This window comes from Leuciscus leuciscus (assembly GCF_965113295.1).
Source record: "Leuciscus leuciscus genome assembly, chromosome: 24".
NCBI lineage: Eukaryota > Metazoa > Chordata > Actinopteri > Cypriniformes > Leuciscidae > Leuciscus > Leuciscus leuciscus.
Genome location: NC_138723.1, coordinates 8,927,274 through 8,955,044, shown reverse-complemented (window position 1 = coordinate 8,955,044; position 27,771 = coordinate 8,927,274). Strand labels below are relative to the sequence as shown.

At 39.1% G+C, this 27,771-nt stretch overlaps 3 protein-coding genes and 1 long non-coding RNA gene across 10 annotated transcripts in view; 1 reads left to right on the top strand and 3 right to left on the bottom strand.

Moving 5' to 3' along the window:
* ambp (alpha-1-microglobulin/bikunin precursor) overlaps positions 1–27,771 on the top strand; it is a gene marked incomplete at its 5' end in the record, with an annotated part of 46,474 nt that overhangs the window by 18,240 nt on the left and 463 nt on the right. For 4 of the 6 annotated variants that reach the window (XM_082158807.1, XM_082158806.1, XM_082158805.1 and 1 more), the window contains 3 exons: positions 4,443–4,619; positions 8,277–8,453; positions 24,887–25,063. In XM_082158807.1, coding sequence (XP_082014933.1) covers positions 4,443–4,619; positions 8,277–8,453; positions 24,887–25,063 — 531 coding nt within the window. The remainder of the gene's footprint in view (positions 1–4,442; positions 4,620–8,276; positions 8,454–24,886; positions 25,064–27,771) is intronic. The other 2 variants (XM_082158808.1, XM_082158809.1) reach the window with 2 other exon arrangements.
* On the bottom strand, positions 727–27,768 carry LOC309489900. 2 transcript variants are annotated; one of them, XR_014202554.1, is made up of 5 exons: positions 26,388–27,768; positions 5,335–5,952; positions 4,757–5,143; positions 1,938–2,265; positions 730–1,773 (listed from the first exon to the last, which is right to left on the bottom strand). It is a non-coding gene; the product is annotated as an uncharacterized lncRNA (long non-coding RNA). The 2 variants fall into 2 exon arrangements; XR_014202553.1 differs by lacking the exons at positions 4,757–5,143; positions 5,335–5,952 and adding an exon at positions 25,201–25,585 and having other exon boundaries at positions 727–1,773; positions 25,777–27,768.
* On the bottom strand, positions 11,417–13,892 carry LOC309488745 (uncharacterized protein). The gene is made up of 2 exons (XM_082157079.1): positions 12,385–13,892; positions 11,417–12,306 (listed from the first exon to the last, which is right to left on the bottom strand). The coding sequence occupies exons 1-2, from the start codon at positions 13,885–13,887 to the stop codon at positions 11,698–11,700; spliced, it is 2,112 nt and encodes a 703-aa protein (XP_082013205.1). The 5' UTR covers positions 13,888–13,892; the 3' UTR covers positions 11,417–11,697.
* LOC309489867 (uncharacterized protein) lies at positions 18,010–22,891 on the bottom strand. Its single transcript, XM_082158791.1, has 9 exons — positions 22,583–22,891; positions 22,163–22,438; positions 21,301–21,917; positions 21,129–21,210; positions 20,715–20,901; positions 20,369–20,490; positions 19,931–20,159; positions 19,701–19,847; positions 18,010–19,532 (listed from the first exon to the last, which is right to left on the bottom strand). The coding sequence occupies exons 1-9, from the start codon at positions 22,874–22,876 to the stop codon at positions 19,303–19,305; spliced, it is 2,184 nt and encodes a 727-aa protein (XP_082014917.1). The 5' UTR covers positions 22,877–22,891; the 3' UTR covers positions 18,010–19,302.

The window sequence follows — 27,771 nt, the reverse complement described above, 5'->3', positions numbered from 1 at the left end:
TATACATATACATATACATATACACACACATATACATATACATATACATATACACACACATATACATATACACACACATATACATATACACACACATATACATATACTCACACATATACATATATATATACATATACACACACACATATACACATATACATATACATATACACACACATATACATATACACACACATATACATATACACACACATATACATATACATATACACACACATATACATATACATATACACACACATATACATATACACACACATATACATATACACACACATATACATATACATATACACACACATATACATATACATATACACACACATATACATATACATATACTCACACATATACATATATATATATACATATACACACACATATACATATACATATACATATACTCACACATATACATATATATATACATATACACACACATATATATATAAAAAGTTATCGAGCCTCTTTAGAAAATTTGGACTGAATCGCTTTTCATATTGATTAGTTCATGAACTCTTTATAAACTTTTTGAAGCAACAAAGTTGTAGTTGAGTGGAATATTCAATATTTGGACAGAAACTTCTCAGATTTTATTTAAAATATCTTCAGTTGTGTTCTTGAAGATGAACAAGTCTTAGTTACAATAACGCGAGTAATTGATCACATTTTTAGTCGTTAGTCCATGAGGACTATGTTAGTCCACTCTTTTTTTAAACGTATAAAAGAGTATAAAAAGTTGAAGTAAAATTGCTCAATATATGCATCCTGTTATGACACATTGTGATAGTGCTTAAAACATTTTCCATCATAAGGTACAAAACGCTTATAAGGTACAAAACGTCACTGGGGCAGTACCCTTAAAAGGACAAATTTTAAGATTTGAGAGTTGATGAATGCATTCGGTCAACTTCATCACACAACTGAAAATAGACAGAAAGAGAAAGTTAATTGTTCACATGAACTAATTAAAAAATATATATATTTTAATATTCTATGTTGCCTCTTTCATTGCAATTTCCCTTTAGTAATATCATTGTACAAATATTTCTAAGCTTGAATGGACATATATTTGTTCACCTTATATTTGTTCTATATTTGTTTAGAAAATTACAATGTTTTTACAAAAGAGTTATAACTGTAAATGATCAGTTTAGTATACTTTTAGCTTACATCAACATTCAACATTTATTTTAATCTGAGAACTGATATAAAACCGGTGATATCACTGACCCCTGAGGGTGTTTTTAAGAAAGGGTATTTCTTAAGTACATCCTCCACAGTCATCCCATCTCTTATCTCGTTTCTTCACCATGCAGAAGTTCGCTGCATTCGTACGCAAGTTACTTGATATTGATGTTCCATATAAATATAAAAATATATGTACAATAAAACAATAAAAATGTATCATAACATCTCTTACATATGATGCAAAAATATAATTGATTATCAGTTTGTTTAATGGTATATCTTCTTCAGTACAGTCCATTTCCCCACTGAAATAAAGATATGGTAGCCAATTGAATGATAGCACAGAAGTGCAAAGTTAGTTTACAATATGAATTGTGATGTGAAACATTTATTTTGTTGTACTTGATTGTTATATATAATGTCTACATGTAACTAAAGGTCAGAATATATATTTATTCCTTATACATATTAGTATTGCTTATTTTAGGTTTTTGATAACTTTGTTTTTATGTAAAAGTGAACTGTAATAAAAAATAAAATAAGTTATTCTAATTCCTATTTCTTCTAAATCTAATTCCTATTTTCTTTTATACACACATTTAGTATTCAGTTCTTTTCATAACAGGCAGTGAGCAAAAAAGTGTTTGCTGGTGAACAGGAAATAGATACGTCAACTCACAAAGAGCAGATATTTAGAGAAGAACAGGGAAGACTGAAACAGTCACAAAACAAGTGAGTTATGTAAACATGTCCAAGATGATATTAATATTAGTCAGTCTTTTCCTTGGGAATATTCCTTCATTTGTATTTTCAGAATCATCTAAACCGAGTGAGTATGGTATAACTGCTATTTTTAAAATATAATGTTGTGTTTTCTTTATTGATTAGATATGACATTATGTTGCCTTTACAAAACATATAACAAAAAGTATTTAAAAAAACCACATGGTTTACCAAAGTAATTTCTAAACGACTTAAATCAGGGTAGGGTACGTCATCTTTTTATTAATTTCCTCCCCATTTTGTGGTTTTATATAAAAAAATGATATTGTGCTCCGGAAACTGCTGCAAGGGCGGGAGAACAAATGTGCAAAAGAAAAAAAAAAAATCAGAATAAAATACATTTCATAGGACTCTATTATTCTTAAACATTTTAATAAATTATTAATGTTAAAAATAAGTTGTTGATCTAATTCATTATCAATTATTGAATTTAGTTGATTAGACAAGTTTTATTGAAATTTTAATTAACAAACCAAACCAAATGGTTTTGAATTTGTTCCAAAAAAACAACTGTTTTCATTTTATCTAATGATAGTAATAATAACAACCATAATTTAATAATACCGTTTATTTATTTATTTAATAATTTATTTATTAATTTATTAATACTGTAAACCTTGATCATTTCTGAGATGGTTATCATACTGTGAAAATCTACAACCTGGGAGAGTCCAAGGTTGTGACACGTTTTAAAATTCAACCACCCGTTTATCGAAAGCAAAATGGTTCAGAATTTGCGTGCTTTTGACCGCCGTATCGTCTTCATAACGCTGTAAGGTGTCAAATAAGCGCCGTCAGGCGATAAGTTAATGTCACACGCCGCCACGCGTTAAAATAACGGCACTCGCCGATAGATGTTAAATTGACGCCACACGCCACTCAAAATGCAGATTTATGAGCTCATCAACATGGCCCCTCCTCTACTGAGTTTGAGGACTCTATGGCAAGTCGAAGAGGACAATCCCGTTTGGAAGAGCGCGAAAATGGCAAGGAGAGGATTTGTTTTGCGGTGTAAACACACTGCAAATTACTTTGAGTGTGAAGTGTAAATGTAAATGTAAATGAATTTTGTTCAAGAAAAAATTAAAATAAATAAATAAAATAAAAAAGTCTACCTTAAGATCCGGCGCGATGTAGTCTGGCTCGCCCCGCCCGTTATCAGAGACCAGAAAAATGTCTGTAGAGTCAAATCATTTCAGATGTCTAACGGTGATTAGGGATCGCATAAATGCCCAGCTCATTTGCGCATAAATATCTCTTAATTTCCCTTTATGCGATCCCTTAAATTCATTCATTAAATTATATTTAAATTGTATATAACAAAGTTCGGGAGGAGCACGTTCAGATAATCAACCAAATCAGCACGGGATGAGTTAATCAACTCATTGAGTGACATAGGATTGAGTTAGCCATTTGGCTTAGAACTAGGCTAGTAATGTCGCTGTCTTCACGAAGTGCTGAAATGTTAATGTATCATCATGACATGGCCTGTCAGGAAAAGAAGACCCAAACGCTGTGAATTTGTAGCAAATCAAACTTTATTTTTATGGGGTGGCCTGTCTGAGTGTGACTCCCGGCCTAATGGTGTCCCTGACCGGCATTAGCCTAAATAATTCGTAACATTAAGCATTTAAGTTAACAGAAATAAAGCTGAAATTAGGCGAAATAAAATGGGCCTATAATATTCGTTGAAAAAAATTAACGTAAATTAGAAATGTTGCCTTGCAATAGACTGAAATAAGTTGAAGTTGAAGCTCTAAAATTATGAACTGGAAAGAAATAAAAACTTAAACTAAACTTAAATAGCCTATAGCTAATGTAACCCTGAACATGTCAGAGTGAGGCTGCACCGACTGTATATTTCCCCCAATATACATATTTAATGTAACCCTGATGTTCAGATGTTCACCTATGGAGGCTGTATGGGTGTGTGTGTGTGTGTGTGTGTGTGCTTTATATGATTGATGAGGACACACATTTGCATAATGACATTGGTATTACATTGGTATTACAGCATAAACATGGTTAAAGAGGACATTTCCTGAGTCCTTGTAATTAAAATGGCTTAAAAAACATACTAAACAATGTTTTATCAAAAATGTAAAAATGCAGAAAGTTTTCTGAGATGGGTAGGGTGAGGTTTAGGGGAGATAATATACAGTTTGTACAGTATAAAAACCATTACGCCTATGGAAAGTCCTCATAATACTAGGTGCCAATTATGTGTGTGTGTGTGTGTGTGTGTGTGTGTGTGTGTGTGTGTGTGTGTGTGTGTGTGTGTGTGTGTGTGTGTGTGTGTGTGTGTGTGTGTGTGTGTGTTTATGAGACCGTTGTTTTTGTGTGTGTGATTCAAAGATGGATTACGGCCCAGCTGAGTGGCCCATAGTGACCCAGCACACACTTCATCTTGGTGTGGTCCTAATATATAGTGTATTTTGTCCATCTAGCTGCCTGTAGACTGCCTGTGGACGCTGGTCCTTGTTATGCAGCCATACCCATGTGGGCCTTCGATTCTTCTGCGGGAAAGTGTGTGCCCTTCATATATGGAGGCTGCAAGGGCAATATCAACAGGTTCTACAGCCAGAAGGAGTGTGAGAAGGATTGCGGAGTCATGATGAGAAGCGGTAGGACACACACATTACACTGGGGGAAAACAACAACACATTTTTTTCATTAATAGAATTTATCTTATTATCAAAACTGTAAAGAGAAGTTAATTTCCTCCCCATTTTGTGGTTTTATATAAAAAATGTAAAACTACAGAAGTAATGTGGTTGTACAACATTTAAGATGTTAAGATATAATATGTTAACATATACAGGGTCTAAAAAGTCTGGCCACAGAGTTTATTTCATCAGAAGAAGTGACCATTCAGTATTACTCAGGAAATTGTGAAGTTCTTCAGCAACCTGTCGCTGAGAAGTTGACAAAATTTTCAGACGATTGCTTTCCAAAATGTCTGATCTGCCATGATGTGTACACGCAACATGAGCTTAGGTTACAACCTTTTATGTTTAGTTTTTTATACAAATTACTGAATTAAAATAGTCTAAGAATTCTTATGCAAGACATATGAGTTTACTTTTAATTTGAATCAGTAAGATTGAATAAAATAGTGTTTCTGACAAAAAAAAGAAAAACATATTTCCTGTTTTGTATACGTGTCTGTCTGGTCCTCTGGGGCCTCATTTATAACCGTTGCGTACGCACAAAACAGGCCCTAAAAGAGGCGTACGCCACTTCCGACGCATAAATTGTGATTTATAAAAACACACTTGACGGGAAAATGTGCGCACCTGCACGCAGACTCTGACCCATGCTTACGGACGTTTAGCAGACGGAGCAGCCCAGCAAACAGAACGTTGGCACAATAACGTACCCAACCTTCTAACAACGTTTTAACAACATGGCCAAAAGGTTGCTATAACTACGTTGTGTGATGAAGGTTGTTACAGCTTTGTCACAATGTTGACATTAAACCACTGTTCAAGGCCATTGCTTAAGGTTGTGACACGTTTTAAAATTCAACCACCCGTTTATCGAAAGCCAAATGGTTCAGAATTTGCGTGCTTTTCACCGCCTTATCAATATAAAAACGCCGTCTTCATAACGCCGTAAGGTGTCAAATAAGCGCCGTCAGGCGATAAGTTAATGTCACACGCCGCCACGCGTTAAAATAACGGCACTCGCCGATAGATGTTAAATTGACGCCACACGCCACTCAAAATGCAGATTTATGAGCTCATCTACATGGCCCCTCCTCTACTGAGTTTGAGGACTCTATGGCAAGTCGAAGAGGACAATCCCGTTTGGAAGAGCGCGAAAATGGCAAGGAGAGGATTTGTTTTGCGGTGTAAACACACTGCAAATTACTTTGAGTGTGAAGTGTAAATGTAAATGTAAATGAATTTTGTTCAAGAAAAAATTAAAATAAATAAATAAAATAAAAAAGTCTACCTTAAAGGTACAATATGTAAGAATTTTGCATTAAAATATCCCAAAATCTCAAGGCCAGTGTTATATATTTTGTTAAGTTGATTACTTACAATATCCCAAATGTTTCCAACTATTTTTAAATCGTGAGAAAATTGCGATTTTAACCAAGGAAACGGGGCGTTAGAGCAGGGGGGAGCTGGGAGTCGCCAGTCAATTGCGTCATATCCGCGTTACCCTCGGTTTCCGCTCGTACTGCGTGGAGTCCTGGACAAATGCGGAAGTTGTAGTTGTAGCGTCTATCAAGCTACAAACTTTAGCTTGTTTCTTGCAGTCGTTATGGTACACAATTATTCTTTACCGATTGCAGCTGGTTCTGTCGACAAAGCATGCTTAATTTTATATTTTCCAAATGTAGCATTCGGTAATAGTTATGTTTATGTAAGGAAAGTATTATTGCTTTAGATTTGTGTTTAGTTTATTGACATTGTTTATCACGTCTGGTGTTTATGGCCATGTAAATAAACATAGCATGTGTTATACATAAAGATTAATCAGTATTTTGGCAAATGATGTGGGCATGTTCGAATGTACTTTTACAACAATTGTTTAGAACATGTAAAACTGCGCAGCGTTATCACAACAATGAATTCAACAAATACAGTAACATCTATGAAGTATTAAACCTTACTTTTCTTGCGGTTAATTCATTTTAATGAAATAAAAGTGTGATGAGGTTTAAGAGTCAGGAAGGAAGGAGACGCGTCGTCGTGACTGGGACTCGTACTTTATTAAAATAAAGCAAAACAAACAAAAGCCGCGCACAACGCGCATTCACTGTGGCAACCGCGACGGCACAAAACAGTTCAAAAATGAGAGCTCGGATCCACCGGTTTTCTTCCTCTGCGTCCAATTTTCTCCCCAGTCTCTCTCTCGTTCCAGCGCGGCTTATAAGCGGTCTCTCCACGCCGATCACTGCAATAAGACACAGGTGCATTTGCACTTGACCTACTTGCTCGTCTCTTTTCTCTCCCATCACAGACCGCGCTGAACCACGCCCCCCTCGCCACAAAAAGCATGTCATTAAACGCAACATTTATAAAAATAGAACTTAGCCTCATCCATGAACATGATTTTTCGATTCCCGTCTGACTGATTTACATCCACGGTGGAGTTTAAAATGACAGTTCCCATCATTCCACGCTCCTTCACATCGTCATCAAGCTACGCCGTTGTTGTTGTTTGGAATGTAGCGCCCTCTAGCGGCAAAAATTCTTGCATATTGTACCTTTAAGATCCGGCGCGATGTAGTCTGGCTCGCCCCGCCCGTTATCAGAGACCAGAAAAATGTCTGTAGAGTCAAATCATTTCAGATGTCTAACGGTGATTAGGGATCGCATAAATGCCCAGCTCATTTGCGCATAAATATCTCTTAATTTCCCTTTATGCGATCCCTTAAATTCATTCATTAAATTATATTTAAATTGTATATAACAAAGTTCGGGAGGAGCACGTTCAGATAATCAACCAAATCAGCACGGGATGAGTTAATCAACTCATTGAGTGACATAGGATTGAGTTAGCCATTTGGCTTAGAACTAGGCTAGTAATGTCGCTGTCTTCACGAAGTGCTGAAATGTTAATGTATCATCATGACATGGCCTGTCAGGAAAAGAAGACCCAAAAGCTGTGAATTTGTAGCAAATCAAACTTTATTTTTATGGGGTGGCCTGTCTGAGTGTGACTCCCGGCCTAATGGTGTCCCTGACCGGCATTAGCCTAAATAATTCGTAACATTAAGCATTTAAGTTAACAGAAATAAAGCTGAAATTATGCTAAATAAAATGGGCCTATAATATTCGTTGAAAAAAATTAACGTAAATTAGAAATGTTGCCTTGCAATAGACTGAAATAAGTTTAAGTTGAAGCTCTAAAATTATGAACTGGAAAGAAATAAAAACTTAAACTAAACTTAAATAGCCTATAGCTAATGTAACCCTGAACATGTCAGAGTGAAGCTGCACCGACTGTATATTTCCCCCAATATACATATTTAATGTAACCCTGATGTTCACCTATGGAGGCTGTGTGTGTGTGTGTGTGTGTGTGTGTGTGTGTGTGTGTGTGTGTGTGTGTGTGTGTGTGTGTGTGTGTGTGTGTGTGTGTGTGTGTGTGTGTGTGTGTGTGTGTGTGTGTGTGTGTGTGTGTGTGTGTGTGTGAGAGAGACCGTCCGTTGTTTTTGTGTGTGATTCAAAGATGGATTACGGCCCAGCTGAGTGGCCCATAGTGACCCAGCACACACTTCATCTTGGTGTGGTCCTAATATATAGTGTATTTTGTCCATCTAGCTGCCTGTAGACTGCCTGTGGACGCTGGTCCTTGTTATGCAGCCATACCCATGTGGGCCTTCGATTCTTCTGCGGGAAAGTGTGTGCCCTTCATATATGGAGGCTGCAAGGGCAATATCAACAGGTTCTACAGCCAGAAGGAGTGTGAGAAGGATTGCGGAGTCATGATGAGAAGCGGTAGGACACACACATTACACTGGGGGAAAACAACAACACATTTTTTTCATTAATATAATTTATCTTATTATCAAAACTGTAAAGAGAAGTTAATTTCCTCCCCATTTTGTGGTTTTATATAAAAAATGTAAAACTACAGAAGTAATGTGGTTGTACAACATTTAAGATGTTAAGATATAATATGTTAACATATACAGGGCCTAAAAAGTCTGGCCACAGAGTTTATTTCATCAGAAGAAGTGACCATTCAGTATTACTCAGGAAATTGTGAAGTTCTTCAGCAACCTGTCGCTGAGAAGTTGACAAAATTTTCAGACGATTGCTTTCCAAAATGTCTGATCTGCCATGATGTGTACACGCAACATGAGCTTAGGTGACAACCTTTTATGTTTAGTTTTTTATACAAATTACTGAATTAAAATAGTCTAAGAATTCTTATGCAAGACATATGAGTTTACTTTTCATTTTAATCAGAAAGATTGAATAAAATAGTGTTTCTGACCAAAAAAAAACAACATATTTCCTGTTTTGTATACGTGTCTGTCTGGTCCTCTGGGGCCTCATTTATAACCGTTGCGTACGCACAAAACAGGCCCTAAAAGAGGCGTACGCCACTTCTGACGCATAAATTGTGATTTATAAAAACACACTTGACGGGAAAATTTGCGCACCTGCACGCAGACTCTGACCCATGCTTACGAACGTTTAGCAGACGGAGCAGCCCAGCAAACAGAACGTTGGCACAATAACGTACCCAACCTTCTAACAACGTTTTAACAACATGGCCAAAAGGTTGCTATAACTACGTTGTGTGATGAAGGTTGTTACAGCTTTGTCACAATGTTGACATTAAACCACTGTTCAAGGCCATTGCTTAAGGTTGTGACACGTTTTAAAATTCAACCACCCGTTTATCGAAAGCCAAATGGTTCAGAATTTGCGTGCTTTTGACCGCCGTATCAATATTAAAACGCCGTCTTCATAACGCCGTAAGGTGTCAAATAAGCTAACGTCACACGCCGCCACGCGTTAAAGGAAGGCGAACGGGGCCGAAAAGTCTTTAAACGAAACGCGTGAATTTTGACCGTGTCTACACGCACTGTTTGCAATTTTTTACGTGTACGTGTAGACACGCACATTCTGGTCGTGTTAAGGCGTCAGTTATCGTCGCGTTACTTTAGTACGTGTAAAGACGCACAGTTTTACCATGTTAAGACGACCAATTTGCGCACATTAAAGCCATGTTCGAACTTGTAATATTTTTTTTAAAGCAGACTTACTTTTAGATTTACCCACATTTTAATCCTTTAGTTTATTGTGGCCTTTTTTTTACTGATATCTTAACTGCTAGAGTAAATTTATAAATGTTACATTGTAAATTAAGTAAATACTATATATTCCATATTATACATTATAATTTATTTATATGGGTTATTAAATTTATAAGTTATTGGCCTATCATTTTCAAAAGTAAATAACGTACTCGGTTACTAACGTAACCTCGGTTCTCTCTAGAAGAGGGAACGAGTACTGCGTAAGATATCTTACGCTAGGGGAAAATCCTTTTTCCGCGAGATATTGAAGCCAAAAATTATCCTTAATTTTGTAATAATGCAAAACGCATTGCGGCAGCATGCAGACATAGGCGAGGCAGCTCGCGCGCCTATTGGCTGCTCTGCGGCAACTGCAGCAGCCTATCGAGCGCAATCAGGGCACTTCGCGCCCGCTCCGTCACGTCCCGCTGAAATGGGCGTGGTCTAGGCCTATAAATACCGCTCGCAGGCAGCTATTATCTGGTTTTTCATCATCGAAGCAACCAGAGCGTGTGCATGCACAGCAAGATACGCAGTACTCGTTCCCTCTTCTAGAGAGAACCGAGGTTACGTTAGTAACCGAGTACGTTCTCTTACGAGAGGTCTCTCGTACTGCGTAAGATATCTTACGCTAGGGGACCCAATGCAAAACGCCGTGCATGCTGAGTTCTGACACCAAAGACCCAAGGGCGAAAGCCCGGGGTACATATAGTGCACAATCACCCAGGGAACTCACAGGGAGTCCGGGAAGAGGGAGGGGCGAAGCCGCACTCTTCCACATATGGCAGCGTCACTTAGACGCGAATTTCATCATACAGACAGGGCGGGGTACGGCCTGAACTGATGGGGAAACGTGGGTCTTACACAGTTTGCCCAGGCACATCTCGTGCTGCTGCTTTTCACTGTCGATCATCGAGCTGTGCTCAGTAGACGCAGCATTCTGAGCTGATAGCATCAGGTCAGATAATACTGGTTAACTTAGACCGACAGCAGCCTGGCCTGCAGGGTGGTAACCTCTAGGTTGTAGAACCTTATAAATGTAGACGGGGAGGCCCAGCCTGCCGCCGTACAAATATCTTGCAAGGCAATCCCACTCGACCAGGCCCACGAAGAGGCCATGCCTCTCGTGGAGTGCGCTCTTACACCAAACGGGCACTGCATGCCCTTGGAGGCGTATGCCAGCGCTATAGCATCAACTATCCATCTGGATAGGCTCTGTTTCGACGCGGCTAGTCCCTTAGAACGCCCGCTAAACGAAACAAAGAGCTGCTCCGTCTGTCTGAAAACAGACGAGCGAGACACATAAGGCAAAGGAGGCCCGCGTCTCTTTCCTCATCAGGGGGAGGTTTTTAGGGCTGACAGGAAGATAACCTGTGCCCTAAACGGTGTGTTGAGGGATTTTGGAACATAACCGTGCTTAGGTTTGAGTATAACTTTTGAGTCATTAGGCCCAAACTCCATGCACGTCGCGCTCACAGAAAGCGCGTGTAAGTCCCCTATGCGCTTCACCGAAGCGAGAGCCAGCAGAAACACAGTCTTGAAAGACAGATGTTTCAAATCAATTGACTCTAAAGGCTCGAATGGCGCACCTTTCATGGCTTCCAGAACCGTAGAAAGGTCCCATACGGGGACTGAGGGAGGTCTGGGAGGATTCAGTCTCTTAGCCCCTCAAAGGAAGCGGATGACTAAATCGTTCCTTCCTATTGACTGACCAAGCGTTGTTCCTGAGAACGCTGCTATAGCCGCCACATAAACTTTGAGCATGGAGGGGGCCCTGCCCTTATCCAGCAGCTATTGTAGGAAGGAAAGCACCTCCGTCACTCCACAGTCTGTGGGTGACACGCCACGGGCTGTGCACCAGCCCGAAAACACTGACCATTTCGAGGAGTAGAGCCGTCTCGTAGACGGAGCTCTAGCCTGCGTGATCGTGTTTAATACTCCTTTAGGGAGTCCAACATGTACCCGTTGATGGCCCAGACATGAAGGGACCACAATTCCGGGTGAGGATGCCAGATCGAGCCGTGGGCCTGTGAGAGGAGATCTCTCCTCACTGGTACTGGCCACGGGGCAGTACTTTCTAACTGCAACACGACTGGGAACCAAGGTTGGTTTTCCCAGAACGGTGCCACCAGCAATACTGAGCATCCTTCTTCCCTGATCCGCTCTATCACCTGAGGCAGGAGAGAGACGGGGGGAAAAGCATAGAGCGGGCGGCGGGGCCACACATGGGCCAGCGCGTCCCTGCTCTTGGAAAAAAATTCCGGACAGTGAGCGTTTTCTTGAGACGCGAACAGGTCTACTTCCGCTCTGCCGAATTTCTTCCACAGCAGTTGGACTGTCTGTGGGTGTAGAGACCATTCGCCTGCCGGAACATTGTTCCTGGACAGTCTGTCTGGTCCTATATTCAGGAGCCCTGGCACGTGCGCTGCTCTGAGCGAGCGCAGGTTGCACTGAGCCCATACCAGGAGGCGTTCTGCCAGCCTGTACAGGTTCCTGGACCTGAGGCCGCCCTGGCGATTTATGTAGGACACCACAGACATGTTGTCCGAACGGACCAGGACGTGGCGTCCTTTTATTTGGGGACAAAAACGCGTCAGCGCGTTGTTTACTGCCAGCATTTCGAGGCAGTTTATGTGCAGGAGCTTCTCCCGTTCCGACCACTGGCCGAAGAACGGTCTGCCCTCGAGCAGCGCTCCCCATCCCGAGGTGGACGCGTCCGTGGACACCACTTTCACCCTCGAGGAAGTCCCCAGGCTTACACCTGATTGGTACCAGTCGTTCGCTCTCCAAGGTTTCAGAGCTGTAACGCACTTCTGATTGACCCTGAGGCGAAGTAACCCGGATGCCCACGCTCGGCGTGGGACTCGCGCTTTTAGCCAAAACTGCAGCGGGCGCATGCGGAGCAGGCCCAGCTGGAGCACTGATGATGCTGAGGCCATGAGACCCAGCATCTTCTGATTTCGCTGTGTTTGAATGTCTACCGCGCGCTGTGGTGATAGTCGCGCTATCATGGACAGCGAGTCCAATTCTGTGCCCAGGAAAGATATCTTCTGACTGGGTGACAGAGAGCTCTTCGCCCAATTGACACTGAGACCCAAATTCTCGTGGTGATCGAGTAAAACGGTCGTGTGTTCTATGAGCACTGAGCGAGATTGCGCTAGAATCAGCCAATCGTCCAAATAGTTCAGTACTCGCATGCCTCTCATTCTGAGGGGTGCGAGTGCCGCATCCATGCACTTCGTAAACGTACGGGGTGCCAGGGATAAACCGAACGGCAGGACTGTGTACTGATATGCCTGGCCCTCGAAGGCGAATCTCAAATATCGCCTGTGACGTGACGCTATCTGTATTTGAAAATACGCGTCTTTCAGATCTATTGACACAAACCAATCTCCTTGGCGAATCTGCACGAGGATTTGTCTGGTCGTGAGCATCCTGAACTGTCGCTTCACAAGCACTCTGTTCAGTTGCCTTAGATCTAGTATGGGTCTGAGACCCCCGTCTTTTTTCGGTACCAGGAAGTATCTGCTGTATAGCCCTCCTTCGCTCTGAACTTGAGAGAGAGGCTCTATGGCCCCTTTGTTCAATAGTTTCGCCACTTCGGCTCGAAGTAAATGTGCTACTTCTGCTTTTACCGTGGTCTCGACGCGCGCCGCATAGCGGCGAGGGCGTCGGCGAAACTGTAGCAAATAGCCTCTTTTTATAATGTCCAGCACCCACTTCGAAACCCCGGGCAGCTTTGCCCATGCGTCTGCATGAATAGCTAGGGGTTGAATACGAAGCGCGCTCCGCTCGCTCAGCGATGGAGAAGCTTCGGCGTGCTGCAACACAAGCGTCGCGCTCGTGACATTTGAGGCATGGGGCGCGCTGATAACAGCGGGCAGATTGCCCGCGCTCGACTCCTCTGCGGTGGTCAACCGCGAGGGGGAGGGCTGGGCGGTTCCCGTAGGAACTGTCATGTCTATGTGTGGATGTGGGCGCGGGACAGCGGGCACATTTATCACACCGAAAGCATTGTTCGCTTGAGTGAAGCGAATGCATGTTGGTTTCGTTTTTACAGAAACCGTGAGACATGCATAACGTGGTGTTAGTGGGCACTGGGTAGTGGGCACATTCACCATGTTTGAAGCGCAACCGATCTGAGTCGATTTTATGTGCGCGAGCCCTCTGTGCTTGTGTGTAGAGATGGGCACTGGGCAGTGGGCATTCTTACTACACATGAGACACCATCGGCCGTGGCCGGGACACCAGAAAATACACTCTTTTGGGGATTTATTTAATTATAATTTGGGTAAATGTGTAAGCTAGATTTATGCTTTTATAATAAACTGTCTATCTATCTATCTATTGTAATAATGTATGATTTGCAAAAATGGAAACTGCTGCTTCTGTGTAGATGAGAGAATCAAAGTGTATGCGCGTTGTGCACACGCTACATTGATTATGGCCAAGCGTGCGCCCTTAAAATAGCATATGAATAACATGTGCAACGTGCCACTGACTTTAGACTAGGTTTTTCCTGGTCAGTGGCGGAATTGTTTTCTAAACCTGCAGAATAGCACCAGGGAACGTTTGCGCCGGAACACGCCTCCTCTTTGCGCTGAACTGACCCGGGGAGCGCAAATGTATTTCCTAGTTTACCGACGTGCGTCTGTGGAGGGAAAAGTCTGCTGTGCGTGTGTGCAAAATAGGAATGATACATGCGTCAGTGTACAAAGTCAATTGCGCTGGGTGCAAGATAGGGCCCATAATCATTTATTATCATATTTTTTTCAGAGCTGTTGTGTAAACAAATAAAAATACAAATAAAATAAGACAGCAGGTTAAACTATGTCCTCAGAACAAGAGTAAAGTCATAAATTGTCTCTGGTAAAGTGTCTGTTTTATCGGTAAAAGCCAATAACCAACTGGATAGAAACAAACTTCTTAAAATGAATTTTCACTTTGTGAATCACAAGTGGTGATAAATGTTCTTAAAGTCTATAAACTGTAATTATTTTAAACACAAATGGAGACAGGGGCAGCGCCAGAGAATTTTTTACGCATGTGCTGAGGGGGTGCTAGATCATTGACAGGGGGAGCTGCGCAATTATAGGCTAAATATATATATATATATATATATATATATATATATATACTATTAATAAATGAGCAAAACTTATTATTTTAATGATGACATTACATTTTATTAAATTGAACAAGCGCAACATTCAGCATTCAATCAAATATTCTAAAAGATGTATTATTAATAATAATGTTATTTCAACATAATATCTCGTCATTTCGACATAATATGTGTGCGTGCAACAAGCAAGATGTGCATTTGTAAATCCGGTGACGCGTGAATTGATTTTTATTAATAAACTAGTATTTTCTGTTAGTGTCTGCTGCAAAGATGAAGTTGACGATCGCCATATTCGTAGTGAACGCGCCTATAGAGAGAAATGCACATAATGGATTACATAATCAGAGAGTAGCCTTTTTCTTTTCGTTTTGAATTATTTAAATACATTTCAAGCTTTGTGTATTCGATGTATTTCTCATGTCTATGTGAGGCATACAATGAGTTTCGGTTAAGTTAGGATGAGATGCGCTCCAGTTAACGTGCAATGCAAGTGACCGCGCGGGCGCCTCCGTGATTATATTGTCTGTTATATATGCGTCTTATTTATTAAATCTAGGCAATTGGTTGATGAAAAATTGATAAAAATTAAGATACAATTTATACAAAACGAAATTCACTTTAAAGAAAGGTTTTCTACAAAACAAAAGTTAATGAAGTGGTCAAAATCATGTCTGACCCACTCCATGTCTCTAGATATATTGCAGATCCTATCTTACTCCTGCTGTTCACTTTTCAAAAATCAACATAAATGGAAACAAAATATGAATGGAGATATGAGTTCTGCTATGACTATGAGTTTGTTTTGTGCTGTTCTGTCTCTGTGTGTTTTACAGTAAACATCGTCTTGGATGCTGCAGGCTGATGAGTGCTATAATGAAATTAGAACATTATATTTAAAATAATGTAATATGTAATATTACAGGCTCGACATTTACGCCTGTCCGGGCCAAGTGGATTTTTGAAGGGGCAAGTGAAAAAGAATTTGACTTGTCCGACCGAACAAATAGCCTGATTAAAACGTCAATAACAAAAAATTACTATTCTGCATTCATTTAGTGTAAGTGGCGACTGATGGTGAATACAACCTAATATAATATAATGTAGGCTTCTGACGATAAAAAAGTTTCTGCGCACCTAATTTGGAAACAAATGAAACGTTCAAAATGTGTTTTTATATTTATAACATATGATACAGTTATAGTTCAATAAACAAGTAATTAATATTAAGTCAGTTGAATGTTAGACACAATATTGGCATTTTCTGTTCTATTTCAGCAGCGAAAATAGTTCCACAGCGCATCTCAGGAAAACTCAACCGTGTTTCATTACCGAATGATTCAGTGTTTTGAACGAATCAGTTGAGTCAAAGATTCAATGAATTCCTATTAATTTACAACTGCCTCATCCCGGAATGAATCAGCCGTTTGAATGAATCGTTTAAATAAATTACTCAATGACTCACTCATTAAAGGAGAAGTTCACTTTCTAAAAAACTTTTGCTGATAATTTACTCACCCCCATGTCATCCAAGATGTCCATGTCTTTCTTTCTTCAGTCGCAAAGAAATTAAGGTTTTTGATGAAAACATTCCAGGATTTCCCCCCATGTAATGGATTCTATTGGGACCCAAACGGTAGAAGGTCCAAATGACAGTTTCAGTGCAGCTTCAAAGGGCTTTAAACGATACCAGACGATGAATAAGGGTCTTATCTAGCGAAACGATCGGTCATTTCCAAAATAAATAAAAAAGTTTAAGTTTTATAAGCACAAACGCTCGCCTTGCTCTGTTCTGTGATGCACGTTGAAGACGTCACGTAATACGCAATTACGTTGAAAAGGTCAAGCTTGACGTAGGCGGAAGTACCGAGTCAGTGTTTACAAGTTGAACGTGCAAAGAAAGTTAAACACCGTTTACCAAAAAAGGAAGTTAAAAGGTAAAACAACGATGTCGGACGATTTTGAACTTAGAGGAGAAGATGAGATGGAGTTTTTCGCCCTGCCCTACCTTTTTGAACCGGAATACACAGAGGAAGAAATTAGGCAGATGGACGAGACTGCTGCGGCGACACACACCTCTCAAGCATCAGGCAGACGAAGATCTAACGAGACGTGGTGGTGCACATGTGGCAAATGCCAACCATTGCCAACAGAGGAAGAATCTCAATGCTGCCACGACTGGACCATTGCAATCCCGCCATTAGAATCAATCATCGAGTCAGCTGGTGAGACCATGTTTACATCTCGCTGCATTACCCAACAAAATGGATTTCCACCGTTACTGAGCAACAGCGTGTTAGAGGTGTTTTTTAGTTTGCCCAAAATTAACTGGAGACGCCGTCCGAGGCCCCAAGGACCTGGTGGCACCCTAACAGTTGAGTAAGTATCGCGCGTAGTATGATTATTACATATACATATGTTATCATTTTCATATTTTAACGTAAAATATTTAAAAGTGATTGACTGCACACATTTCTTTTATTTTACAGTCAATATAGGCTGGTGGCATACCGAATAGTTCTGGAATGGATGCTGAAAGGGGAGAGATTGGGAAGACGCAACAGGAGGGTTCTTCCATCCTGTGTTGTCAGTGCCATCAGACTGTCATACCCTTCTCCATCAGGACAGTATGTAGGCTTCAGAGAAGCAGAGAAGAGGCTTTTGGTCTTTTGTAGGAATAATAATTTGAAATACAATTTGAATTACAATGTTACATTTTTTATATACATTTTAATTTTTTTGTGGCTTGGTTAGTATTTTTGTTACTGTAATTGCTTTTTTTTTTTTTTTTCATAGTCAATGTTATTTGTTGTTGTATATACATCAACACTACAGACTTATTGATGTCTCACACAAATGTTTATTTTGGAAGAATAAAACAAATTAGAGAAGAACATTCGTTGATGTTTAATTACAACTGATGTTGGGGTACCATCAGTAAGCACCATATATTTCACACTAACACCATAAATATTTTGTTTGTTTCACCAACTGTGTTTTCTGTTTTTACCTCAAGAAGAAAAAAATCAGAAAAACTATATATATATAAAAACTATAAAAGACTTCAACATTTTTAAAGTAAATCAGTGTCCAAATCGTGATAAACGCTTTGCAATTACTTCTTGCTTTTCAGGCCTTGGTGTTAGGGCGGGGGTCGGCAACCCGCGGCTCTTAAGCGCCGCCCTAGTGGCTCCCTGGAGCTTTTTCAAAAATATGAAAATGGAAAAAATATTTTTTGTTTTAATATAATTTCTGTAGGAGGAAAAACATGACAAACATTCTTAACCCTTTCGCACGTACGATCGCATCGGTGTGATCAGAACAGTCAGTGCATGACGTGATCAACTGCTAAATTCAAATGTGCTCTCGCGCGTTGGCTGGCGCTGAGCCAGAGACAGGCGCGCTCAGAGCTGTCATATATCACAACTTTTCAGTGTTTTCAACCACATAATGTTTATTTTAGGTTTCAGACATATAAGTACTAAAAAAACAATACATTTAGAGTTTGTAAAATACACACTGATGTTAAAGGAAGAGGCAATAATCCTTTTCATTATAATTAGTCACGTTTTATTCATATCAGATATACATTGTGTAAGTAACTTTAAAGTTTACTCTATTCTTCTCCCAGGTCACCAGCCACTTACTTTGATGTATTTCGGGAGAAGTGGATGCATTCACGTGTTGTAAATCCAACAGATCCGATTCTCTGAACTGCGTCTGCGGCACAAACTAACACGGCGGCGCCCATCGCGCATACAGCTCAACTAACTCGATCGTTATAAAGGTGTTTAAACAACAAAACACTTCCACTTGCATATATTTGACAATCGGAATATCAGATATTTCATGCCATATCTAACAAATTTGTGAATATTTTGAATAAAAAAGGAAAAATTACATAAAAGCAGATCATCATTCATTCAGCTCTGTTGTTGCTGCGGTGTGTCACGTGACACGCTATGACGCGTCACCTTGGAAACCATAAAGTGACACATTCTAAATAACGGTCGCCTTGAAAAACTCACGCTGGGGGGGGTCAGTCAGAATATTTTAAACTTACGTGTGAAAGGGTTGAAGTTTTTCAACGTTGTAAAAATAATACACAAATAAATAAAACGTAATACATTAAAATTATAATGGAAGTTAAACTTAAAGCACCATCGTAGAGTAGTCACGTGGTGCGTCATTCTCTCCAGAATGCGCTGCAGGGAAAATAAACATTTAATCATGAATGCTCATTATGTATTTGTTGCCTAGGCTACTTATCATTTTGATACTAGGGGGCTAATAAAGCTAATATAGACACTTAGGCTACAGCATGTGTTGCCTTCATTATAAGGCTTATATAAGGCTTTAATTTTTTGCGGCTCCAGACGTTTTTTTTTTGTTTTTTTTGGTCCAATATGGCTCTTTAAACATTTTGGGTTGCCGACCCCTGTGTTAGGGCTATGTTCTGTGGCAATGGGTGATGATGAGTCAAATGCCAAGAACTTTCCTTGTAAACAACGTTGGTGTCCAGCCGCCGCTGTACAACTTTGTCAACCAGAGACTCTCTGAATTTTTGAGTGGTTTGTGTAAAAATCGTTTTGGCTACCCATTCTTTGGTATGTTTGGGGAAAACCACTTTGTACCGAGATACACCTATAATAAAAGAAAATTGATGAAACTTTACAATAAATTACACGGTTTGTATTAAATACATTACTATTATAGAATGTTCACATTTGATTCTCAACTTGAACTATTGTCATCACACAACATATTGAAAAATCTTTAGTAGTTACACACAATATGTTGTTTTCAACTTACCAGTAGTGGTTGTTGCTTGCTGACGACCTACATTTTCATTATGGTCAAGGATAGCGAGTTGTGTTCGTGCAACCATGGACGCATAATGAAAATGCAGGTTCTTTGGGCAGTATTTCAGTAGGACAGAATGAAACACCTCCAGTTGTCCTAAAGATAAAAGAAAAATTTGTATACGGTGTACCTACATGTACATGTGTATGTACATTACTATGTGTATATAAATAACTTACCAGTGTGTTTGAAAAGAGCCATTTGCCTCAAATCCTTTTGAAGTCCTTTGTCCAGAACAAGACTCTGCAGTGTGTGGAAGGCACGCGAGTCTTTTTCAAGCCATTTTTTTCTACGTTGCTGTTCTGGACTGAGATCATTGTGGACACATTTTTTCTGCTTTCCTTCTTCAAACCAACTGTGCACACCTGTAATGTGATAAAGTATGGACTTCCAATTCTCGATCAGTTCCTGTATAAATACATGAATACTCAAAGTAATTATTATACAAATGTATAAATTATAAACCGAGAAAAATAGATGTTTATGGTCCAGCAACCCCAATATTTAAAAACTTAAAAAAACAAAAACAAAAAATTTGCTTTCTCTAAAGAACAAAGTAAATTTTGTGAGTGTGTATAAAGAAATTAAACTTAATATTAAAACATTACAGAACTTACGTCAGGGTCGCCTCCACAATTTGCAGAGCAATACCATAAATGGTTGCAAATACTTCGTGTCCATGGCTGCAGCTCTCGATTGTCCTTGTATCTTGACATGGAGCACAACTTTTTGGAAAGTCCTTAAAAAATAAAAATTTAATTATAAAATAATTTAAAAGGATTGACAATATAGTGCATACCAAGGTTAATCTAGTACTTCACGTTTTATTGTAGCAATTTTTTTAAATGCATGAAAACAACACATTGTATATTCCTACATAGGAATAAATAAGCTTTAGGCTGTGTTGCCTTTTGGATAATTCATAATTAACTTCTCTTTCTCAGTCTCTTGTGAGACAGTTACCTTTGACTACATGCCAAATATCAAATTCGTGGTGAATGTTGGGATATTCTACACGCATAATCTTTCTAATAGATGGCGATCTGTCTGTGGTCAGCACATCGATTTTGATTCCTTGTTCTTGTATTGTGCTCACAGCCCTCTTGAATCCTACTGGCTCCATGGCCACAGAACTGGACGCTTCTGTAACCTGAAATACAATACCATGCTAGATAAACAAGGAATGTGTGTATTTTCATTGATGTTCAAAACAAACAACATATAATTTTGTTACTTTTAAAACCATTTTATTTTAATCATAACATTGCAAAAACTGCAAGTAATGTTACTGTACTTAACTTTAAACTACTGAACACCCACTACAGTTACTTAAAATTAATAACATACGGGATGTAGAATTATGTCATGTAAACTGACCTGCACCAATTCAAAGTGAACAATCTTGTCTGTTGTGTCATCCATGAAACTGTACGTGTTGTATTTGGCCGAAAATCCAGGGCTAAAAGAACAACAAGTACAAAACATTTAAGTGTGTTAAAATTTCCTAAAATTGTCAAAAAAAAAAAAAAAAATTACTATATTTACTTGCCTGTCTGACCTCCCATCTCCGGACAAATGAACTGGATTACAGAGTTCAGATTGTAAATGTAAGTCATTCATTGCTGCTTTCTGTTGTTCTTTATATTCTTCATCAATGACTGGAGTAAGGTATGAAGACTGAATGTCAAAGTAAGTGGTTTTATGGGGTATTTGAAGGTTGAGCAAAGTGGCCCAATCAGCGATGTCTGTATATGTTGCCCCAGTGAATAGTGTGCATGCAGAAACAAGAAGATTATTAGCTGCCATTCCCCTAACATCACTGCATGAACTCCACTTTCCTTTGTGTTTTTTTTCGCATTCCCAGTGAACACGGAGAACACTTCCCACTGTTGCTTTTGCGGTGTTTGTTATTACTGATCCACATTCTTGACATCTTTTGAACAGCTCCATGACATTGGGCTCGTTGACAATCCATTTTTTCTGTTTCCAATGTAGTTCACATTCCTCTTCTGCTGAGTTTGTGGTAGACGTTGATGTTGAACTCAGTGGCTGAAAACTAAGGTCTTTCTTGTCCGATTGAGGTTCTATGGAAAGCAGGCTAACATCAAGCGCCCAACTTTCTTCTAATTGCTCTTCCATCTGTTCTGGTTGATTATACACAGGGGGCTGTGAAATTAAATGGATTAAATTTGGTTTATAATAAAACTGAATATAAATTTGTAATGTAAATAGTATGTTTAATACATGTATTACAGTATATCTGTGCATTTTTAATGATACAACATTAGCAAAATATTAAATACTACATTTTATGTAATATATACTAAATTATATTTTTCCCAATGACTAACACAAAAGCATAATTTAACGTGATTTCACTTTGTAAACTGGTAACAAATTATGGTACTTACAGTCTGGTTGGAGTGTATTGCAGGTTGGGCAAAATATATTCCAGATGATGAGGGTGTTTTCCTGTTTCTAACACTTTCAGGACTTGTGAGCAGTAAACGAAGTTTAGACTGAGTATCTGCAAACTGTCTCGTGGTAGTTCCTGGATCAGAGTCCTGTTGCTTTACTGGTGTTGACTGTGGAACATTAGCCAAAAACTCTAGGCCTACTGCTTCCTGGACCTCCAGCTCAGCGCTACTGTCTGTTGCTGGACACTCTAAATTTCCATGAGATGGATACTTAGGAGTAAAGAAAAAAAAACATTTTAACACGTCTACAGTAACAGTAAGATATTAGTGATAAACATTCACACGTTATGAAACACATTGACGAGAAAAAAACGTCAATGCATCTAGTAAAAAAAAAACACATAACTTACATACCTCTGTTTGCTGTAAATACGTATTGGGCACAGCCGACGCTTTCAGATAACGGCGCTGTCCTTGCTGGGAGGGTTTGAAATCATCCTCGAAAAAATGATCACTGCACACTCTCTTACATATTAGAGCATGTTCGGGTGTGTTGATATCCAAGTGCAGCGCGAGCAACCACAGTATCAATCGCTCAGGATTGTGTGTAGGAAATCTATGAAAAGTAAAAAATGTCTGTCCTGACGAAAATGTTCTTTTAGGCCTTTTAATATTAAAACACCCAGGATACGCACACGAAACGGGCATTTTAAACGATAAACTGACACAAAGACATATGAATATGTGTATATGGTACTCCTACCGCACATTTGTAAACACTGACTCGGTACTTCCGCCTACGTCAAGCTTGACCTTTTCAACGTAATTGCGTATTACGTGACGTCTTCAACGTGCATCACAGAACAGAGCAAGGCGAGCGTTTGTGCTTATAAAACTTAAACTTTTTTATTTATTTTGGAAATGACCGATCGTTTCGCTAGATAAGACCCTTATTCATCGTCTGGTATCGTTTAAAGCCCTTTGAAGCTGCACTGAAACTGTCATTTGGACCTTCTACCGTTTGGGTCCCAATAGAATCCATTACATGGGGGGAAATCCTGGAATGTTTTCATCAAAAACCTTAATTTCTTTGCGACTGAAGAAAGAAAGACATGGACATCTTGGATGACATGGGGGTGAGTAAATTATCAGCAAAAGTTTTTTAGAAAGTGAACTTCTCCTTTAAGACGGTCGCCTGCCGCCTCATAAATATTATTTCTATGTACAAATAATCTTTCTTATTTGTATTTTCAAAAAATATTTTAAATAATCTTCTCATTACATTATTTAATGCAGTTTAATTTGATTGGTAACAGCCCTTTAGCATCTTATTATTCTATTTTAATTTATTGATCAAATTTAAGAATTTTAAATGAAAGATGAAGCATATATTTAAAACGATTAGGGAAAATGCTATGTTGATTTATATATTTTAAAGCTGACTGAACAGTGATGAGAATACTGATTCGTAATATTATATTACGTAATTATATTTACAACACACACAAAAAAAATCAGATTTTTTTCCAGTTCAAACAAATGTTTTTACTCGGACAAGAATGGCCGACCGAAGGTGAAATGAAAATGCTTAATGTTGAGCCCTGGTATATATTTTTATTATTATTATTCATTTATTTACCCATAAACCTGTGTTTAGGAAGCCATAAGTTACAGTGGCAAAAATAACTTTGTGAAACCTTTGGGGACGGTGGACGGGGTTTAAATTAAGACAGGGGTATGCCTTAATCTAGTTTATCGTGCATTTCTTTTCTTTTCTTTTAAATGCCCAGCTCATTTGCGCATAAATATCCCTTAATTTCCCTTTATGCGATCCCTTAAATTCATTTATTAAATTATATTAAAATTATATATAACAAAGTTCGGGAGGAGCACGTTCAGATAATCAACCAAATCAGCACGGGATGAGTTAATCAACTCATTGAGTGACATAGGATTGAGTTAGCCATTTGGCTTAGAACTAGGCTAGTAATGTCGCTGTCTTCACGAAGTGCTGAAATGTTAATGTATCATCATGACATGGCCTGTCAGGAAAAGAAGACCCAAAAGCTGTGAATTTGTAGCAAATCAAACTTTATTTTTATGGGGTGGCCTGTCTGAGTGTGACTCCCGGCCTAATGGTGTCCCTGACCGGCATTAGCCTAAATAATTCGTAACATTAAGCATTTAAGTTAACAGAAATAAAGCTGAAATTATGCTAAATAAAATGGGCCTATAATATTCGTTGAAAAAAATTAACGTAAATTAGAAATGTTGCCTTGCAATAGACTGAAATAAGTTTAAGTTGAAGCTCTAAAATTATGAACTGGAAAGAAATAAAAACTTAAACTAAACTTAAATAGCCTATAGCTAATGTAACCCTGAACATGTCAGAGTGAAGCTGCACCGACTGTATATTTCCCCCAATATACATATTTAATGTAACCCTGATGTTCAGATGTTCACCTATGGAGGCTGTGTGTGTGTGTGTGTGTGTGTGTGTGTGTGTGTGTGTGTGTGTGTGTGTGTGTGTGTGTGTGTGTGTGTGTGTGTGTGTGTGTGTGTGTGTGTGTGTGTGTGTGTGTGTGTGTGAGAGAGACCGTCCGTTGTTTTTGTGTGTGATTCAAAGATGGATTACGGCCCAGCTGAGTGGCCCATAGTGACCCAGCACACACTTCATCTTGGTGTGGTCCTAATATATAGTGTATTTTGTCCATCTAGCTGCCTGTAGACTGCCTATGGTCACTGGTCCTTGTAAAGCAGCCATACCCATGTGGGCCTTCAATTCTTCTGCGGGAAAGTGTGTGCCCTTCATATATGGAGGCTGCGAGGGCAATGACAACAAGTTCCACAGCCAGAAGGAGTGTGAGAAGGATTGCGGAGTCATGATGAGAAGCGGTAGGACACACACATTACACTGGGGGAAAACAACAACACATTTTTTTCATTAATATAATTTATCTTATTATCAAAACTGTAAAGAGAAGTTAATTTCCTCCCCATTTTGTGGTTTTATATAAAAAATTTAAAACTACAGAAGTAATGTGGTTGTACAACATTTAAGATGTTAAGATATAATATGTTAACATATACAGGGCCTAAAAAGTCTGGCCACAGAGTTTATTTCATCAGAAGAAGTGACCATTCAGTATTACTCAGGAAATTGTGAAGTTCTTCAGCAACCTGTCGCTGAGAAGTTGACAATTTTCAGACGATTGCTTTCCAAAATGTCTGATCTGCCATGATGTGTACACGCAACATGAGCTTAGGTTACAACCTTTTATGTTTAGTTTTTTATACAAATTACTGAATTAAAATAGTCTAAGAATTCTTATGCAAGACATATGAGTTTACTTTTAATTTGAATCAGTAAGATTGAATAAAATAGTGTTTCTGACAAAAAAAAGAAAAACATATTTCCTGTTTTGTATACGTGTCTGTCTGGTCCTCTGGGGCCTCATTTATAACCGTTGCGTACGCACAAAACAGGCCCTAAAAGAGGCGTACGCCACTTCTGACGCATAAATTGTGATTTATAAAAACACACTTGACGGGAAAATGTGCGCACCTGCACGCAGACTCTGACCCATGCTTACGGACGTTTAGCAGACGGAGCAGCCCAGCAAACAGAACGTTGGCACAATAACGTACCCAACCTTCTAACAACGTTTTAACAACATGGCCAAAAGGTTGCTATAACTACGTTGTGTGATGAAGGTTGTTACAGCTTTGTCACAATGTTGACATTAAACCACTGTTCAAGGCCATTGCTTAAGGTTGTGACACGTTTTAAAATTCAACCACCCGTTTATCGAAAGCCAAATGGTTCAGAATTTGCGTGCTTTTGACCGCCGTATCAATATTAAAACGCCGTCTTCATAACGCCGTAAGGTGTCAAATAAGCGCCGTCAGGCGATAAGTTAATGTCACACGCCACCACGCGTTAAAATAACGGCACTCGCCGATAGATGTTAAATTGACGCCACACGCCACTCAAAATGCAGATTTATGAGCTCATCTACATGGCCCCTCCTCTACTGAGTTTGAGGACTCTATGGCAAGTCGAAGAGGACAATCCCGTTTGGAAGAGCGCGAAAATGGCAAGGAGAGGATTTGTTTTGCGGTGTAAACACACTGCAAATTACTTTGAGTGTGAAGTGTAAATGTAAATGAATTTTCTTCAAAAAAAAATTTAATAAATAAATAAAATAAAAAAGTCTACCTTAAGATCCGGCGCGATGTAGTCTGGCTCGCCCCGCCCGTTATCAGAGACCAGAAAAATGTCTGTAGAGTCAAATCATTTCAGATGTCTAACGGTGATTAGGGATCGCATAAATGCCCAGCTCATTTGCGCATAAATATCTCTTAATTTCCCTTTATGCGATCCCTTAAATTCATTCATTAAATTATATTTAAATTGTATATAACAAAGTTCGGGAGGAGCACGTTCAGATAATCAGCCAAATCAGCACGGGATGAGTTAATCAACTCATTGAGTGACATAGGATTGAGTTAGCCATTTGGCTTAGAACTAGGCTAGTAATGTCGCTGTCTTCACGAAGTGCTGAAATGTTAATGTATCATCATGACATGGCCTGTCAGGAAAAGAAGACCCAAAAGCTGTGAATTTGTAGCAAATCAAACTTTATTTTTATGGGGTGGCCTGTCTGAGTGTGACTCCCGGCCTAATGGTGTCCCTGACCGGCATTAGCCTAAATAATTCGTAACATTAAGCATTTAAGTTAACAGAAATAAAGCTGAAATTAGGCGAAATAAAATGGGCCTATAATATTCGTTGAAAAAAATGAACGTAAATTAGAAATGTTGCCTTGCAATAGACTGAAATAAGTTGAAGTTGAAGCTCTAAAATTATGAACTGGAAAGAAATAAAAACTTAAACTAAACTTAAATAGCCTATAGCTAATGTAACCCTGAACATGTCAGAGTGAGGCTGCACCGACTGTATATTTCCCCCAATATACATATTTAATGTAACCCTGATGTTCAGATGTTCACCTATGGAGGCTGTATGGGTGTGTGTGTGTGTGTGTGTGTGTGTGTGTGCTTTATATGATTGATGAGGACACACATTTGCATAATGACATTGGTATTACACTGGTATTACAGCATAAACATGGTTAAAGAGGACATTTCCTGAGTCCTTGTAATTAAAATGGCTTAAAAAACATACTAAACAATGTTTTATCAAAAATGTAAAAATGCAGAACGTTTTCTGAGATGGGTAGGGTGAGGTTTAGGGGAGATAATATACAGTTTGTACAGTATAAAAACCATTACGCCTATGGAAAGTCCTCATAATGATAGGTGCCAATTATGTGTGTGTGTGTGTGTGTGTGTGTGTGTGTGTGTGTGTGTGTGTGTGTGTGTGTGTGTGTGTGTGTGTGTGTGTGTGTGTGTGTGTGTGTGTGTGTGTGTGTGTGTGTGTGTGTGTGTGTGTGTGTGTGTGTGTGTGTGTGTGTGTTTATGAGACCGTTGTTTTTGTGTGTGTGATTCAAAGATGGATTACGGCCCAGCTGAGTGGCCCATAGTGACCCAGCACACACTTCATCTTGGTGTGGTCCTAATATATAGTGTATTTTGTCCAT

What these genes read in the sequence shown, in the direction of transcription:
- LOC309488745 (XM_082157079.1), bottom strand. Translation starts at nt 13,887, where the DNA reads ATGGTGAATGTGCCCACTACCCAGTGCCCACTAACACCACGTTATGCA. An exon ending in TGCACATAAACTGCCTCGAA is followed by an intron (nt 12,307 to 12,384) that starts ATGCTGGCAGTA and finishes CGTTCGGACAAC; the next exon opens with ATGTCTGTGGTGTCCTACAT.
- LOC309489867 (XM_082158791.1), bottom strand. Translation starts at nt 22,876, where the DNA reads ATGCCCGTTTCGTGTGCGTATCCTGGGTGTTTTAATATTAAAAGGCCT. An exon ending in GGCTCTTTTCAAACACACTG is followed by an intron (nt 19,848 to 19,930) that starts GTAAGTTATTTA and finishes TTTTATCTTTAG; the next exon opens with GACAACTGGAGGTGTTTCAT. An exon ending in GCAAGCAACAACCACTACTG is followed by an intron (nt 19,533 to 19,700) that starts GTAAGTTGAAAA and finishes CTTTTATTATAG; the next exon opens with GTGTATCTCGGTACAAAGTG.